We start from the raw sequence: 19698 nt of genomic DNA on the forward strand, positions 1-19698 counted from the left end.
TCTCAAGACACCAAGTCAAAAGCTTTATCAATATCAATCTGCAGCAATGAGACATGCTTGATTTGTGTATTTGGCATACTCCAATTGCAACATATACACTGGTAATATTTTCCATAATCTCTCTCACACACACGATGGTTGTACCCTCTTTTTCATCTTTTTCAGTAGAGTCACTCTCCCCTGTAGTGAGTTCCGAGGTCTTGCCTTTGGGAATTAAGAATGAGCGAGGGAGTCCAAGAAATTTTTCTGTCTTCAGTTTACTGTTTAGGACGGTCCTTTAGATTTTCTATCATGGTTTTAAGGGTTTGATGGTTGTAATTCTGTTGCTTAGCAGGTTCTGTGACAGCATTATTAAGATGGCCTACTCCCCCAGATGGGTAAGTTTTCATTTATCCTTGATGTTTTTGTTTAATTAGTTTTTCCACAACTTTGTATGCTTGTCAGCTTTATGGATGTTTTGAATTTGTTTAATCCTGACAGAATGGAGATGCCTATTGTTGAAGTTCAAAAGCATGGTGTTGTTTTGCTGGCTAAAACTGTATGGTAACCACAGTTTTCATTTCTTATTTTTTGAACTGCAATGTTGAGTCTTCATCATTCATTGATATAAAGAGCAGTTCACCTTTAAAGGTGCCAATATGGGAATGTGCCATAAGTTGATTATATTCACATTTTACACCATGATGGAGTGTGTTGAAATTTGGAAACATCTGATCCTATATGTATATTCTATGATGATCCGTAAGTGCATGGTTGTCTGTGCATCAGTGCATCTAGGACTGCATGATCTTGTTGGAACCAAAAAAGAGTCTATAAAATGCTAGGCATTTCCATTCATTCTCTGGAAAGACAATTCTTTTATTTTGTGCATGTGCCGAAGATGGTTATGGTTACAACAGAACATGTTATTTGCACCAATGTAGGATCCATATTATGCTGTAGTTGCTGTACCCCAAACGTAAACAGCATTTTCTTTTTCTTCCAGGAGGGAAAGACAGTTACATCTTATATCATCATGGTTCATCATTCTAACATGTGCTGATTGTGGGTTCCAGTCATGAGAGTCCTTTCAACACAAATGTTACCTAGGGGGCTCAGAACTTGGCTATGGGCCTGATATTCCAGTTCAAGTGCCATTAGAAGTTTTATGCCAAAGGAGATGTTCTCAAACCTTGGAGCATGATCCTTCTAACCTGTGCAGTGCAGAACAAGATTATGGTATGAACAAAAATACAACAGGTTTTTGCTCACAAACATAACATTCATCCTGAGCTGTGGTGGCTTCACCTCAGATGTACATAAATCATCTTATACCACTGGGGAGCTTAATTGGCTACTACCTGTTTTACTTTGTCCATTCTAGTTGTGTGTCAGCTTGTCACATACTTGGACGTTACTAGAGTTCTTTCAGCAGTAGAAAGATCACCCACTGGATTTTTAATCTATGGGCCAAACATGGTAGTAAGATACATTGAAAAATGTGTCTGATATGAGTACTCAGTAAGGCACAGAATGTACACAAAAGTTTGTGAATAAGTATGGTTTTTCTTATGATCGTTAAAAAATAGCTAAGAAGCTAGCAGTTAACCTATGAAAGATAAACCTTAAACTGGTTATCTTCAACATGATGGCTCACGAGTTATGATATAAAGTCTAAGTAGAGTGATAAAAAGTGCCAACTTGCCATTGAGTCACTAACTTATAGTGCTTAGAAAGTACTACAATCTAAATAGAACAAAAAAGGGAGACTCTAGACTCTAGGGGGCCTAGGACCTAATAGCTTTGTGACATGATCCTTCAGACCCATCACTTTCAAGAGACTCACAATCATCACTAGAGGAGTCTTGAAGGACTAACCAACGTTGCAATCATCGAGACATTACCATCATTATCATCCTTTAGGAGCATTCTTGTGAGCATGAGTTGCTGCAGTAGATGACTTTCAAAGCCACTCATCCCATAAGTTCTCACTGCCAGTTATGTGTTGCCATCAACTACTACACTTTGAGCTGTAGTTCGTCACTCCCTATGATTAAGAGTGGCCTCTTCTAACTTAAACTCTTTTTTTTTTCCCTAGAGAAAAGAAATTTCTATTAATGACACCTTAGAGAAATTTCCCTTGAGGTAAAATAACAAAGTACAAAGAAGGCCATGTCATAGAAACATGAAACAGGGAATAGGAACGGAGAACGGGGACCGGGATGGGGATGGGGATGGGTACGGGGACGTCAAACCTAGGGAACGGGAACATGGGAACGGAACGGCATTTAAAAATTTAAAATTCATGAAAAAAAATTAATATTTCACTCATAATCCATGTGGACTCTAGAGTGTTAAAATCAAGGTATATAATCCACAAGGACAAATCATTTTAAGTCTTAACTTTAAGATATCATGCATCATTCTAAAGCTACCCATTAGAAATTTTATTACAACTTACAAGGCTCAAGAATTAAGCTATTCAATTATAAAATGCATAATACATATGCCATAAATGATAAAACAATGAACAATGAACTAAACTTTAAAGTCTAAGCTGAAAGAATATGCCTATGGTCCCATTGCAAAAAACTTAAAAGATTACAAATATGAAGTCTAATCTTTGAAAGAACATGCTCATTGCCCCAAAAAAGACTACAAATATAAAGTCTAGTCTCTAGACTGAAGCAAAATGCGGCAAGCCCAAATAGCCCAAAGGGCGACTGCAAGACTGAAAGTACAAATATAACGTCGGCATGGCACAACCCAAGTGTCACATTGTCATCAATGATCATAATATCATATACAATGTACATGTGTTATGTATCATGAGACTCATGATAAGTAAACTAAATCAAAGATCATCATCATGATTTGAGGATGCTCTAGCTGCTCTTGAAGTGCTAGCTTCATCATCATGTGTACCATGAACTGTTGCATCTCTCTCAACATCAGCATGTGTCTCCTCTTCTTGCTGCATCTCCCACTCTGTGAATGGATCGGGCTTTGTTGTCATACTATTACATAACATCCTCAAATTAGCACTAACGATTACTAGATCGTTTGCCCTCTCCACACCAAGATGGTTCCTCTTCTTTGAAGTAATGTGAGTGTATGTACTTCATAATTGCTCCAAACAAGAGGAGCTAATTGACTGACTCAAAATACGGATGGCTAGTTGCTATAACTTAGGACCATCCGAACCATAGTCCTCCAACCACAAAGCTGCCCTCCGACCACAAAGCCATACAATATGAAACTGTGATATGCGAATAATATCCCTAGATAACAACACCTACTGTCCTATTTATGGGCTCTCCATCTGCAACAAATCCCATAACATGCTCTAGACCAATAAGCTCAATACGTGTAAGCCACTCTACTGCAAGTACATTTGCTAACTTTCTTGTCCTCAATGCATCATGTGAAGATATGAAATACATTTCTCCACGAGAATAAGCAACCATACCATGAATGAATCACTTGCATGTATCACTCCAACCATTAGCAATCAAGAAAACTCCATTTTTAGCCCACATGCTCTTTTTAGTCATTGTTGCTTGCTCAACAAGGCGCTTTTCCTTGTCAAGAAAAGTGGTACGTAAGGTCTCTGATGATGGAGGTACATACAAAGGGTCATACTCACCAATCTTATTGCAAATCAATTTAAAATACTCTGACCTAGCTGCACGGAATTAAATGTGGTCATGATAAAAAAAACGTGCCATTGATGTATCCACCTCTTGCTTCTTCTTGGGATTCCAATAAGCATCAAGTGTGCTCTGTCTACGTGCAACATGTGGCTTTGTTGATGCCATAGCCGATGTAATGCTTGCAGTAGGTGTGGAGGTAGCACTTCTTGATATTGACCTTGCTCTAGACACATCTGATGGGGATGGTGTCACAAAAGTTGTAGGGTTAACTGCAACACGTTGTGGTCTAGATGCAAGATAAGCTTGTTGACCTGCTACATGGTCATGAAGCTCCCTTTGCTTCTCCAAGGTCACAAAATTGTACCTCTGAATTTGGCTCATGTAGGAGATGAGCTTGGACCTGATTATGCATAAAACAGAACAAGTGGCAATCGGTATTCCATATTCTAATATTTAAGTAACTTTGAAAAATTAAAATCAACAAAATTCGAAATAGAAATGCTTGGCTCAATGGGTTACCTTGTTTGCTCCACTAGTTCGCTTGTATGGGCAAAGTTTACAGCCCATGGTCGAGATCCTCCACCACTCAATGGGTGGTCAGCATTAGCTTCTTTCCACCATGACCAATCATCGGACCTTCTTCCTTGACCACCAACCCGACGAGTGGGGTGGGAAGATGAAACCATTTCAAGCTGAAAATTGAAATAAAAATGGCTCGAGAGAAGTGAGAACTTGAGTCTTGAGAGAAGGGAGAAGGCTCAAGAGTCAAGAGTCAAGAGAGAAGGGAAAAGGAGAGAAGGGAGAAGGAAGAAGAGAAGAGGAGAAGAATGGAGAACTTGGAACTTGGAGAAGAAGGAAGAGAAGACGAGAAGGAAGAAGAGAAGGGAGAAGGAAGAAGAGAGGTTGGAGGCGGGAGGAGACAGGGGGACTGGCTGCTGGATCAATGGGGGGACTGGCCGCTGCAGCAGATAGGAGGCGGGCGGGAGTGTGCAGTCGAGACTTGACAGGCAGGTAGGAGCGCGCAGGTCTGAGGATTGAAGAGCGGGCGGGAGCAATAGGTGGGCCAAAGGTAAGTGGGATGCCACGTGGCGTTCCTTGTCTAAAACGGAACAAGGACCGTTCCACAGTTTTGGAATGGGTGCCATGATGGCTTCTTGCCGGGGACGGTGATTCGGCATGCCAGGGGGCTATTCCGGCCGTTTTTTGTTTATATGGGCTATGTGCATGTTAACTTGCACTCATCCATATTTACTAAAAATTGATAGATTGTAGACAAAATTTTATTCATCAAATCATAAAAGCTTTAAATCAGCTCAATATCTACAAATCAAAGTGTCAAGTTACCTATATAGCTACGGGCATCTCATGAATATTTCATAAGATATATAAGTTAAAAATGATAGGTGAATCACTCTTAAGTGCCTCATGTTAAGCCTATTGCATATCTTGATGTGTATAAGAATAGGTTGACCAATTTCTCTCACCGCTTGAGATGAACAATCCTAAATCAAATTAGGCATCTTCTCTTGTGTCGAAGGCATTTCAAGACATGCTGCAAATGACCCGCTAGCTAGCTACTATGGTTGAAGCGCCACAGCCACCAGCCACCCTTCATCATTTTCCCTGACTACCTTCCCTCTAGCCTACCCACTAAGGCTCACCCTCTTCTTGTTGTTTGACCTATCTCACTTGTTCAGCCTCGCCCTCCTGTGGCAGAGTGCAGCAAGTGCGGAAGCATATGGACAAGACTGAAAGCTTCTTGTTGTTTGACCTATCTCACTTGTTCAGCCTCGCCCTCCTGTGGCAGAGTGCAGCAAGTGCGGAAGCATATGGACAAGACTGAAAGACAATGAACACGAGAGCAAAGGGAGAGAAAAGACAATAGAACGCAGAAATCTCTAGTAGAGGAATGCTGAAACGAAGGTAGATGTACAAATAGGCTGTTGAAGTATCTCCTTGAGTTGATCTTTCTCACTACTTGAAACTGACAAGTGAAATGACCAACAGGCAGGCAGCCTATAAATAGGGCTCAAAAAACACAATATAATAATCATCTAGCCGACTGCACCAAAACTGCAAGTGCTGAATAAAATGATGATAAAAATGGTGTGCAGCACAGCAGCTGCCATGTGGCACCCTGCACAACATCCTGTGTCTACTTGACTGCTTCGTGGTAAAGCTAGGAAACACTTGTAGGCTTTGTAGAATTGTCTAACCTAGTTTTTAAAAATGCATAATTGTGCCCAAGAGAACGAACTATATAACAGTAGCCTTAGCATGCTTGTCCAGGGGATGAATAAATCTCTAACACCCCCTCTCAGATCTTGCATGGGGCAAAAGGCTTAGAATCTGGAGTGTTGTCGAAGAGCAATTTGAGGAAGAGCCTTCGTAAAGAAATTTGCCAAGTTGTCCTCTGTCTTGCAATAAATCATATCAATGGTCTCATCCAAGATCTTCTCTCAAATGAGATGGTACTATATCTCAATGTGCTTTGATTTAGCATGGAATACAAGATTTCGTGCCAAAGCAATGTAGCTCTCCTTGTCGCAATGTAGTGTAGTAGGACTTGTTTGAGGATAACCAAGCTCTCCTAACAATCAGTGAAGCCACACTATCTCACATGTAGTAGAATGTGGGTTTGACTCATGCTTATGCTCATAGAGGAGTGTCGGTGATCTGCAGTAAGACACTAGGGCACATTTTACTCTCCTTATGAGAGGTTTTTTCCCGCAGCTACATTATCTTCTATTTTATGTGCTTATTATGTTACACAATTCGGTCACTTATCGTGTTTTACATCTTTCGGGTGTGAACGCACATTAACAACCCTAAGGTTTAAGGGTTGTACTTTGTACTTTCATTACACTCTTGGTAATTGTATTGGGAGTCATATTGTGTCTTCACACTCTCTCTCTCCCTACTGTCAATTGTGTAATCTTAGCTAAGAGCTTCAATCCTCACCCCCTCTCACATTCGGTATCAGAGTAGTAGCCAAGCTCCAACGTCTATTTGCAGCCCCTGGACCAAACAACCCTGCCACTAGTGCTGCCTCTAGTCCTGTGCCACTAGCCACCTCCAATTTGTTGGGTGGTTTTTTCCCCCAATTACATTATTCTTTATTTAATGTGCTTATGTTATACAATTCGGTCACTTATCGTGTTTTACACCTTTCGGTTGTGAATGCACATTAACAACCCTAGGGTTTAAGGGTTGTACTTTGTACTTTCATTACCCTCTTGGTAATTGCATTGGGAGTCGTGCTGTGTCTTCACACTCTCTTACTCCCTATTCCCAATTGTGTACTCTCAGCTGAGAGCTTCGATCTTCACCCCCTCTCACATAGAAGATGCTGCTTGAGTATCCATACATTCTTGAGATTGAGTTTTTGGCATACCCAAACTGACAGACTCTATGGAGCCACATCTGATAATTGTTTTCCACTTTTTTGCTTTTGGGGTGGCTGGCATAATTGGACTATCCAGAATGCTTTCATTTTTTATTCCCATTCTAGAGTGCACAATCATGTTGGCCGCTTGAGAGGTCTCCTACATTGGCAATTTAGCACCATACAGCATGCGGGCCTTATTTCCAAGGATGATTTGGCTTCTTGGCATGCTGTGGTCTCTTCAATCTGTTTGCCAAACATATAGTTCTCTTGTGATGCTTGTATTTTATGTTCACAATAATCAATACCATTAAACCATTGTGGGAGAAAGAATTCAACTCTATAGTTTATGCTTGATGCATTGATTGATCGATATTATACTGAAATGATTGTGTTGTTAGGGATGATCATCTACAAACTTTATGTTTTTGTATTAATGAAAGGAAGCTAGGAAAGAAGAAGTCCTTTTATCAGGTTGTAAGCAAATTTTTTGCTAAGGTCTTCTAGCTTGTAATAGTTGCTCAAATGTTTTGATGATGTACATGTTCACTATTTATTAGCATACCCACGTTTCACATTTGGAAAAACAAAATATGTACATCTGGCAATAGGAATCTGTTTTAGAATTTGGTGCCTTTTAATTATATATTACTTATTTGATAAAAATAGTCCATGTTCTGGTAGGTGCAAAAGTCAATCGGTTTCTTTCTGCAGGTAGATGAATATATTCATAGGATCTTGGTGGAAGAGGACACAAGTGAAGACTTGAATGGAAATATCTTTACAACATGTGAGAAATATGGATTTTCATTGTACAAAAAAGGTGATTTTGCAAATTCAAAAACAACAAATGTTCAGGCCTACCTCATGAAAAAGGTGAAAGCTCTATTGCCTGCCACATTTGATACAGGCCTTAGATACAAGGGTTAAAGGTGCAATTTCTTTTCAGCCTTATGTGGGAATATGTTATCAAGAATTGAGATGGTTGTGTTTGTGCAACAGTACCACTTCCAAACGTGCTTAGAAACACTTTAATCTACAATCTTGAATTCTTTGCAAAAAAAGTACATGTTTAGTCTGCAATTTTATGTGTTTGTATCTTTGCATCAATAAGAGTTCCAAACTTGCATTTACAAACAGAAAATATAGTACCATTTTGATTTCTTCGGTGTGTAGGAGGGTGTTTACACTCATTGCTCAGACAGAGTGGTCTAAAGTGGTAACACTGTTGGCTGTTTTCATGAAAGCCATGAAGTGTGGAGCATGAAACACATGATCTAATTGGAGGTAAGATAGACCACACAGGAATAATAGATTGGTTATACCATGTATCACAACAAGTACAATCGGCCAATTTGGAAGTGTAACAAGTATGCAAGTATAGACTTACAAGCAGGTATTCAGAATTTGCCATTCAAAATGTATGAATATGGTTTCAATTGGACTGCTCTGAAACTCCAAACGGATCAAGTAAACATCTATCTTTTATACCAACTTTGCAAGTGTGTTTAGCAAAGAAGTTATGCATCTCTTTCCCGGCCTCACACAAAAACAAGAACTCTCCTCTATTAAGTCACTTCCCGACATTTTTCTGAAATCAACCTGGACCGTGCTAATCTCAGCATTGGACTGGGAACCTGCTGTAAATGGATCAGGCTGAATATGCAGTAATTTCTGTTCTTGCTTTTCTTCCAAGACACTACTGCTTCCTGTTTCATCCACTTTTGATTCTAAAATGTCAGTACTGGAGTCCTTAACAACCCTACCGTCATGGTACTCCATCTCCCTGGTCGTCATGTTGTAGATCGTGATCTTTTTTAATGAGGAGCATCATAAACAGTAAGCAGTCCTGCTTTCCAATCTTGGACAGTATGTGTTGTAATCAACCATGGCCTTCCCAAAATCATGGGACATGCTTGCTCTCCAACAGGGATTACGTAGAAACCCACAAGACATGCTAAACCCATCACCGAGACCTTGACTCCCTGCACAATTGCCAAGGACCTGACTGTATTATGGTTTGCAACCCTCACATTTACCAAGCTTGGCTAGTCCCCAGTATCCCCAACTTCTCCATGATACCTTCAGTCATCACACACTTGTGCTCTCCCATTAATGTATACCCAAACTGCTACTCCATTCTTGAACTCTGCCAATCTCAGCATTTGACTCCTTGATTACATGTTGCCAATCTTCAAGGAGACAAGAAACTCATACAACCCAAAAGTTGTTCTTTGGCACATCCTCTAGTCTAATGCATATTTGATGATATCCACTTTTCAAATCAATGTGACTGAATATGACTGATTCTTGCAACCTATCCATGATATCATTGATCCGTGGGATCAGAAATCAATTCTTGATTTGTGATCCCCGGTTGTCATGTCCAATGGCATCCATTGTACATGTAATTTTAAGGCTGATACTTAATGTTGGAACTTAAAACAATACACTTTAGACATTTAGAGTGAAGGAGAGCTTGATGTAGGAGGAGGTAGAGAGCTAGAGGAGAGAGAGTTTGAGAGTAGAGAGCTTGAAAGTTGAGCTTAAAGTGTGAATTTGAAATTAGAGAGGGAAAGAGAGGGAGAATATATTGCCACAAGGTTCTTTTGTTGGAGAGAGAGAGAGAGAAATGAAATGAAATGATATATTAACGTCTACAAAAGGCCAAAATGACCTATGAGACCATGAGTTACAATCATGTGTATGATGGTACAATTGTCTAGGCAAAATATGTATGGAGCACAAAGCAAAATAAGAAAGGAAACTAACTATGGCTATGTGTAAAACATAGAGCTCTATCTAGTAACAATGAGCTCCAAATGGTACAATCTCATGTGGGTATGGAGGACCTAGCTCTAGCCCGAGCAATAATCCCCTGTATCCACCTATGAAGGTGTCATCGATGTTTTTGCCAAGGCCTAGAACGTCTGGATCGGCTAAGTTGAACAACTCGATCAATCAGTACTCCTTGTCTGTGTGTGGATTGTGGCGGTGAGAGAGACTCTCGTGTGGACTGTGGTTGTAACCGTATTGAAGTCTTCTGAGTCTCTTTTGCAAAGAAGTCTGTGAGCTGCCTCTGTGAAGGGCCTCGATGTCCTGGAGCAGCTGTACTCCTGAGACGCATGTCACGAAGCCGTTGTATCTCAAGAAGAAAGAGGCCAAGGCATCGCTGATCGGTAAAATCCATGACTTTGGATAGTGGTCTAAACCGGTCTCTAAAGAGACAGTGGAAACAACCACAGACCTCATAATACACTGGGCAGCGGCAAATATAATGCTCCTCTGTCTCTGGCTCTAATTGGCATATTTGGCATATGCGCTCCACTGGTGGGATGGATCTATATCTGCCAATCTCAATCTCGCCAATCTCAATATCTAGTTGATGTGAGGAGGTGCGCAATTGGCCAATAGTACATCTGATCCCATGGGAAAGGTGGGTGTCCATGTATCTCGGGCGAACAATAAATCCATCATCTGTAGTATGAAGGAAATGCACGCGGTAGAAAGCCATCTTTGTCCCTAGCTCCTGCCCTGGCATCAACCATGTCCGTCTGATATCCAACTGGGTAAGATCCATCCTGATGATCTTGCGGATCTCTAACCTGCTCAAATCAAGAGATGGTGCATCAAGGGAGTACTGGAAGGAGGGTAACTTGTCCATGCTAAAGCCATGCAGCTCAAACCAAGCCGACATCTGTGTATACCAACATGAAGTATCACCCTCTCTGGCAAGCTGTCTGGAGGACTCAAGGGCTAACCTTTCATATCTGTGTCTGGATAAGTCCCATAGGCTATGTATGTATGCGACCAATTGGTGTAGCTGCTAGCTCAGCTCTGATGATCTCATGTGGCATTGAGGCCTTACATCTGATCATCTTGGATATCATGGACACTAGGGGTTTCTCCATCGACCTCCATCCGTCATAAGTGCGCCCTGATCTACTATGGTGGTCAAGACTAGGTCCCCCATATCTGTACTCCATAAAGTAGTGTGGATGTGACCAGTGTATCGAAGAGCCATAGCTTGGTGCAGGGTTCTTGGAATTGCACCTGTGAGCACATCCTCTCTAAGCAACCTAGTGTTGTGTATCCACGAGTCAGTCTAGTGTCTGTTGCCTCTCGCATAGAAAAGGTGGGTCCTGTGAATAAGACTCCTAGGTATGTATAAGAATCCACATACTCCAACTCCTCAAATCCATATGTGAATTTAGGTGTTGATCTCCTGACCCACTATGGTATAGTATTAAATACCATCCATCACCTTGGTTTATAGGAGTGTAGTGCATCCAAGTGTCTCTGTAGACCCTCTGGAGAGTCAGCTATCAATACAATGTCATCTGCATACAATAGGAGGGATATCCAAGTGCTAGCTAGTGGAGCTCCTTTATCTCCTTCCTATGAAATATAATCAGCAATCCTATCAATGTACATGCCAAATAATGTCAGAGAGAGGGGGCATCCCTGTTTCACCCCAATGGTGGAGTAAATAGGTGCCGAAAGGCCCTCAAGTGTCCAGACTATGCCCACAACTCTCTCATACAGTGCCAAAATACCCCAACTCAGCTCTTTCAGTACTCCCATGGTATGCCATCTATTTATCAGCCTGTCTCTTGGTACTGTGTCAAAGGCTTTGCGGAAGTCCACAAAGCAACAGTAGGTCCGTCGGCCATGGGCCCTTCCCTCCTCAATGATCGCTTTGAGTGTGAGGATGTGATCCAATGTGGAGAAACCTCTCCTAAAGCTAGCCTGTCCCTGTGCTCTAAGACCCCACATCTTTGCCCACTTACTTAACTCATGCTCAAGAATGGAAGCATATAACTTAGCCAATATGTGCCCAACCATGATAGTCCGATAGTTACTGGGTAGAGTAGGGTTCCCTGACTTGTGGATAGGCACAATAGTATTCGTGCTCCAGCTTTCTGGTAGGCCTTCACACATGGCTCTGTTAAACATGTAAGCTAGGAATCTTGCCACCAAATCTCTAGCATGGATCAAGTGCTCGGCTACTAATCCATCATGATCTTGTGCCTTTCCTCTGCTAAGTCTGCCAATGGCCTCTCGGACCCTACTTTCTGTAAAGAAAGTGGTGGTAGAGAGAGAGAGAGAGAGAGTGTGTGTGTGTGTGTGTGTGTGTGTGTGTGTATGTGTGAAATGATATATTAATGTTTACAACCATTTGTGATGATACAACTATCTAGAAGAAAGTAAGTGTAAAAGAAAATAAACTAAATAGGCTACGATATAGTGGTAAAACCCTAGTTGATACAATCTTGGTATACAAGATTCTCAACAATCCATGAGGTATAGAGCCATTGATAGGGGGGGACATCATGAAGGTACAAATGAGAGGATATCATGGAGGTACATTCGACCTCACTTTGGCCCAAGCAATGATCTTTTGTATCTGCACATGCATGTGGTACTGTTGTCGATGTTGCGGTTTGGGTCATCGAGATTGGCCAAGCTACTCATGTAAGCATAGGCTGCTATAGTGTTAGGGTCTTCTTAGTGGTCCTATGCTGGGGTGGGGATGGGGTCTCCTGGGTCACCCTCTTGAAGAAGTCTGTAAGTTGCCTCTGTGTTGGACCTCTCTGTCGTGGGGCTTGACTACTGAGGACACCGGATCTCTAGAAGGAAGAGGTCAAGGCATCTTTGATTTGCACAATCCATGAATCTCAATAAAGAGCCAAACCTATCTCTGAAAAAACAAACAAAGCGGCCTTGGACCTCGTAGTAAGTTGGACAATGACATATATGGTGCTTCTCGGTCTCTGGCTCGAGTTGGCTAATCTGGCATATTCGTTCCTCTAGTGGTATGGATCTGTATATGCCAATCTCAATCTCTAACTGATGTGAGGATGTGCGCAACTGGCCGATAGCACATCTGATCCCATGAGATTGATGAGCATCCATGTACCTTGGACAGATAGTAAAGCCATCATCTGTAGTGTGGAGAAGATGCTTTATGTAGAGAGTCATCTTCGTGTACTCTAGTGCTAGCCAGGTCGTTGGGTGTTGAGCTGGGTAATGTGTACCCTGATGATCTTGTGGATCTCCAATCAGCTTGAGGCAAGGGATGGCCAATCCAGGGAGTACTAAAAGGGGGGTAATCTATCCATGCTGAGGCTATGTAATTGAAACCAAGCTGATATTTGTGTATACCAACATGAAGTATCACCCTCTGTGGCGAACTAACGAGAGAAATCGAGAGCCAATCGGGCGTATTTGTGTTGAGGTAGATCCTGTGAAGAAATGCTCTAAATGTAGAAAAAACAAAACCAATCGTATGACAAAGCACAGATTGATAAACACAAAACACAATTAGAGTAACACAAAGACAGTGAACACAATGAATAATAAAGTGAATGAATATTAAATATACAATGCTCAAGCAACAAACACACTATGTAGTGAATATTGAACCTCGAACTTTGGTATATCTGGGATCAAGGCAAAGATTATGAGCTAGAGAGTGTGTTGTACTCTGAACGGATCTCGAAACACAGCAAGGCAGCCTCCCTGTGTCAAACACAAGCAAATGTAGCTAGGAATGGTTAGGAGAGAGAGACTAAAAACGCAAATATCTAAAGAGAGAGAAAACTGGGCGATAGCTGCAATCATCATGCAATTGTGCAGAAGATATAGGTCATAACTAGAGGAGAGAAAAACTTAGTAAACACAAAATTTGGAGATGGCAATAGTGTCTGATTGATGGTGATAGCACTACATGATGACGTCAATAGCAAACACAATAATCTGACAGTAGGCGATAACATCAGATGACAATGTCATCAGCAAACAAAGCAATGTGACAGTAAGCTACAACTCTAGGGTACCAGGCGACAACTGATGGTGAAGGCAAAGGTTGGAATTAGGTGCTAAATGGTAGGAGATTGTTGGGGGAAGCTCTGACCACGATGTCCTTTGTGGAACGGGGTGTGGGAAGTAGAGATATGGCTCTTGAAACTTGCAAAAACGAGATTGAGAGATTGGTGGGTTCCATGCCTATTTATAGAAAGTTTGGGGATTAGGGTTTTTCATGTGGAACACAGTAACTCTCTAGGATTGCTTTTCTTTTTAAAATAAGAAGGTTTCTTCATTTTGGGGCTGTTTAAGTTAGGCTAATGTATTTTTAACTCAACAGATTCCATAAGCTGTGTATGTGGGTGATGGACCAAGTGAAGGTCTCTCCGTCGATCTCCATTTGTTGTAGGTATGAGCTGAATGGCTGTGGTGGTCAAGGTTGGGCCCCCATATCTACACTCCTTATAGCAATTAGGTCCTTGTCTAGAATCTAGATCACTCTAAATGTGTAAATGAAGTTTGCCAATAAGAAGTGTGATAGGCTTTGCATGCCATCACAACTCTCCCATGGGTCCCATCTCATCCTCCTTGATGCCTAGATGGGTTGCCATGTTTGTAGAGATAAAATTGGCTCTTGCTCCACTGTCAAAGAAAATCAATGCATGCTGATCTTGGATCTTCTCCCGTGCTCTGCAAAGCTTAGTAGCATCATTATTGGGTTGATCACTGATTTCATTAGGCACCAAACCAGCTGATGTTTTGGGTCTCTTGCCCGTTGTATCCTATTTACATTCAGTCTTTTCTTATTGCTGTCTATATGTTCAACTTCTAACCACTAAAAATACATCTTGTCATGAAGCAAGAACAATTCAGAAAAGGCACTCTCCTCTAACATAGGTAGAGGTAAAGGCCAAGCTACTAGTTGTTATGGCAAAATCATGGATAGTATTCTGACTCATAGGAGTAGTCCCATACAAGTGTAGAGGCCAATCTAAAAGGCAAGGGGAGCCAAAGAGTTGAAAATGGATTTTATTTTTGGAAGGAACATGGGAGGAGATTTGGGTAGCTAGCATAAGGAAGTGGGCCAAGTCAACACCCTTAGAATATTTTGATTACTTTCATACTTCATAAATGCCCCTCCTGCTCACTAATGAAGCATTTATTTGCATCCATCTCTTCTTTATGCTGGGCAAAGCTTTTCCATGTCCTTCCTTGCTGTTTTTGCCTCTTGTCAGGCCTATTTACAAATCTGCCCTTCTTATCAGCCTTCAGAGTCTACTTCGGTGACTTCTCCTCATCACCCTTAAGGTGTGAAGACTTTCCAGACAGCAAAGCATCAGTGTATTTGCTGTCTCAATGAGTTGTACATGCTAATCACTAACCTGAATCTCTTTAGCTCACAACAACATTTTTCAATGTGCTCAAAAAAGGGGACAACATGATATGAAGTGATGGGCAGCAACACCTCCCAAAACTCCTTATTTTAGTGCTCCAAATTCTTGCATTGTGATGCATTGAAATTATGTCATGCGGTCATCACATCAACCTCAAAGGTACTCATCAACCATGTAGAGGCGAACATTCAATTGAATTGAACCTATATTGAACTATGCTCTATGTTGCATCGAGATTGTAGACCACCACTATAGTGCATTCCCTTTCAGAAAAGTAGCCACCTTTCAGATTTTTGAAGACTCATAGAAGTTTCCCCTTGGGTAGGCTATATCAAACTATTGAATGAAAGTCAATGCTTTCAATCCATCTTGTGCCCCATTGAAAACTTCAAACTTTATGCCTTTACCACCCTCATTGTAATCTTTTGCTACTTTGCCCATTGATGCCAAGTCATCATAGGCAGGTGGCCACAAAAACGGTACACTTGCTGTACCAACATTTTGACCAGCATTAAATGGTGTATTATAACCATTAGCTATCCCATGAGTCCCAAACGTACTGGGCCACATGGATCAATTACCAAACCTGTTACTTTGTGCCTCATGCATCATGCTAACATAGGTATACACTGGATTTTTCATTCCATTGGCCAATCCCCCATACATTGGGTCTTACATAGCCTACATAGGTTGCTATAGACCATGTACATTTGGTCCATGCATTCCCATGGCTGAAGTATTTCGAGCCATTGCTCGGAAAATTGATCCACTTCCAAAGCAACCATGGTAACCCACATTAGCATGCATGCCTTGCTGTCCATAATGAAATCGATAAGCACTACCAAGTTGGCTTTGCATTTGCATCGATTGCCCTATTGGTACTACTAGCTTTTTCTCACTATCTACATTGGGAGTATCATGAGGCTGTTTTGGCTCTTCCTTCGGTACACCTTACTGTCCAGAAGCTCTAGATGATGACTTTCTCTTCTTGCCTTTGCTGCCCTTCCTTGAAGAATTAAAAAATTGAGTGAATTGAGGATCCTTTGCCAATTGAGCAAAGCCATCAGCTACTATCCTCGATCGATCTTTGAACTGGTTGTCATATTCTTTAGGTTCTTGCTGGTGACTAGCATCAAGAGGCTTTGAAGGACCCACATTTTGGTCTAGACCAACATTTTCAGCTTGTTGTGCATGTTGTGTGCCTTGTCCAAGATCAGACATTACATTTTCCCCTTCATTATGTGCTTTTTCATACTGAGAGGCATCATCACTACTTGATTATGTCTTGTTGTATAAAGACATTCTTGTTGTGATGCTTAGCTGAATACAATTTCACCACTAAAGCAATGCTTCTAACTTCCAATTAGGTGCTATGGGCCCACCAATTCAAGGGAGTTTATGGTATCCTGGCAATGGAACCATGAAACTGGTGAGGTGGACTTTTGTATGAGGAGCATGTAGCATGCCACAAAAAGGAAATAAAATGCTAAGGATCTCAGTGCTCAACGATGACTAGGCCACCAAGAACTACCTCACTCACATAGACCCTCAAGGTCTCCAACCTCAGGCCAACAAAAAAAAACAATCTCTATCAGTTCTTCTCCGTCTATATTCTCTAACTCTCAAGTTCTATGAATTTTAAATCGTCTTGCTGTTAACTTGAAGAGAACATTAAATACTTTACCTCATAACTCAACCAACCTAGCAAAGAAAACCACTCTAGTAAGCCTTTAGAGCTTCCTTTGCAAGCACTTATTTAGCTTAGCCATGTTTTAACTTGTCTTCTTCATTCTGTGGGGCACAAATCCTTTCCTCTATATCTCACTTGCATGGTATATTTGCAGTCACAGCACACACTTTCTCATGATCTGCCACAGCCTGTCGCCTGTCCTAGCTTCTCACAGGTGTGCTGCCTGTTTTGCTCCCTACTGAGTGTGTATACAGTAACTCTCACATCCCGTAGCTGCCGCAAGCAATAATCTGTTGCTCATGCAATGCTGGCATTTTCATCAGGCCTCCTCCAGCAGTCAGCTTCCTCCCCCTCTCAGATGCCCCTCTATCCTGTTTCAAAACTGCAGAAACCTGCATGGGGCTTGGGGATAGCCTTCTTGCATACTTCAGCTTTTAACACGGGGGACTGTGTAGCTGGTGCCGCACATCAGTGGCTATCTTCCAGCCGGAACCTCCCACCTTGCCTTTCCACCTACTTCTATTTCTTCTTCCATGTGTTGGGATAGTTCTTTCTTTTTTGGCCTGATTAGATAGGCTTCCCTTGAAAGCTTAGACAATGGCTTATGCTTCGTCTTCACGTGGAAAAATGATTTCTAGATTGGGCCTTAAGATGAGGCTGCTTGGTACCCCTGTTCACATGCATTAAGCAGTAGATAGCACATACACAAGTAACTCATATATAAGCACATTTAAATAATAACCGCCACTCATACTTCTCATGCACTCCCCCACACACAATCAAAACACGTATGTATATTCAAATATTTATTATTAAAACCTGCTACACTCACCATTGCATTCACTTTCTCACTGACACAAATACCTTGTAAAAAAGCAAAAAGCACATATTAGGCCCAGACTAAACACTCAAAGAAAATATACTATTGTAGATAAGAGCATAAGACTACACAGAGCCATATGTAAGTGAATACCCCAAAAGAATAGTTTTCTCTCTTCTCAACCTCACCCCTCGAGACATTGAAAGAAGCTACTCTCTACCCAATCCCCCCTTCGATTCTCTTTTGATAAGAGAAGAAACCCACGATCTCACACTATTACCCACTAGATGGGCACCTTCACGACCCTTTGTGCTCCTATCCAAAATGGTGCCAATGCCATTGATGTACCTTATGCCCAAGCACTCATGCTCCATGGAGAAGATGCAACTCTGAAAAATATGCAAGTTCACTTCAATCATTCATTGTATAAGAAGAATAAAATGAATGCATAGGTAACTTCGTGCCTATCCTATCCTAGTGTGCTCAATGCTTTATGCATATGTGCATATATAAAGGTTCATTTAGTTAAGTTGACCTCACCCCTCAGGATGACGTAGGGAATGCACCCTGGGCCCCACTATCTCAAACACTCAAGATGATAATTTGAGCAAGAAGAACCCCTCTCAGCTCATGGAGACCCTCACGGTCCTCTTGCTCACCCTTTCCTCTCTCTCAATCTACCCAAGGTTCCTAATGAGTGAAAAATTATCCCAATTGCCACGCCAAAATGTGCATTCTCAATGATGGTGCTTGCTCATGTGCTCGTGCAACTAAGTTTACTGGACACAGCTCCAGTGGGCCTCATGCCGTATAGTACTCAATAATGGTGCAATGAAGTGCGTACTCCCCCTATGACATGGTAGTAATTGAGAAGTTGGGTTATACAAAGCCCCAATGCAGTGCAAAGAAATCAAGTGTAGTTTTGTGCTAACTGGCCAATCCCCAATGGGTGCATTAGGGTAAGTTTAGAAAATTCAAACCTTTTAATAGTCTTATTGCTTGTCTTTTTCTTCGATCAATCTCTAGTCCTCCAAACCTTGACAGATACAAGCATTAAATACTCACTACCTCTCCTCTCTACACTAGGGCTTTCTTTCTATTACTTTGGATACACCTTGTAAGACCTAACTTGACCAAACCCTATTTCAAAGTTACATGGGTCAAAAACCAATAATAGGGTCACCAGCATTCCTTCTAAGATAGGGTGATAAATAAATTGATTAAGCATTTATTACAGTGAGCATAAAATTTACATAAACTGAAATATAAATGTTATCAATCAATTTTGGACATTGGACACTCAATTTGGCCCCAAAACTGGCACCCCTTACGGTGTTTCTTTAGCTTCGATAAGAATTGGATGAAACACACTAATATTCGACTCTAATCTCCTTCTCTATCCAATGCCTCTTGTTGCCAAAAGCGAATAGCAAGCCTTCAAACCGATTTGTCCCTTTGTTTGGATTGGTCTTCAATTTGCTCCTTGGATGACAAATTTTGCCCCAAATTCAATGTTCTATGGCTAGCCTCTTGAATTTCGCTGAAATGCCCAAATTTCAGCAACTAAAGTTCAAGTACCAACCCCCAATTTCTGAGCACTCTTCCCAAAGTGGTTCATAAACCACCCTAGTTTATGCTGTAAATTATAGTTTCGCATAAGAAATTCCACAATTGCACCCCCTAGACTGAATTTGGCTGAGATCTCTTGAAAAAAGTTGTAAATTGGCTGATAGAATAAAGAGGAAGCTTGAGAAAGAGAAATTTCAGAGTTTCATCGCCAAAATTGGTTGAGAATCAATGCTGCCCTTTTGTGAATGGCTGATTGATTGCAGCCAACAACCCCACACTAGAGTCCAAAATGCAGTCACCAGCCTCCTAGATAAAGATATGTTGTTGCCAGTCTCTCTTTCTCCCTTCAGCTCTTAGCATGTTGGAATTGAGGTTCCACCAACCTCCAATAGCCCTTTTCC

General features: G+C 41.3%; 2 protein-coding genes across 2 annotated transcripts in view; one reads left to right on the forward strand and one right to left on the reverse strand.

Annotated features, from left to right (window-relative positions):
* LOC148026534 (protein IN CHLOROPLAST ATPASE BIOGENESIS, chloroplastic-like) overlaps positions 1–19698 on the forward strand; it is a 108704-nt gene that overhangs the window by 76255 nt on the left and 12751 nt on the right. The window contains exons 4-6 of the mRNA XM_087690974.1: positions 332–377; positions 481–538; positions 7732–7893. Coding sequence (XP_087547100.1) covers positions 332–377; positions 481–538; positions 7732–7893 — 266 coding nt within the window. The remainder of the gene's footprint in view (positions 1–331; positions 378–480; positions 539–7731; positions 7894–19698) is intronic.
* Positions 9917–10714, reverse strand: LOC148026535 (uncharacterized). The gene has a single exon (XM_087690643.1). It carries the CDS (start codon positions 10712–10714, stop codon positions 9917–9919), a length of 798 nt encoding a protein of 265 aa, XP_087546769.1.

Source organism: Lygodium microphyllum, chromosome 13 (assembly GCF_053477565.2).
Source record: "Lygodium microphyllum isolate KBCC chromosome 13, Lygodium_microphyllum_v1.1.10, whole genome shotgun sequence".
NCBI lineage: Eukaryota > Viridiplantae > Streptophyta > Polypodiopsida > Schizaeales > Lygodiaceae > Lygodium > Lygodium microphyllum.

Bases quoted from the DNA above. Each gene is read 5' to 3' on its own strand.
- LOC148026535 (XM_087690643.1), bottom strand. From the start codon at position 10,714: ATGTCGGCTTGGTTTGAGCTGCATGGCTTTAGCATGGACAAGTTACCC.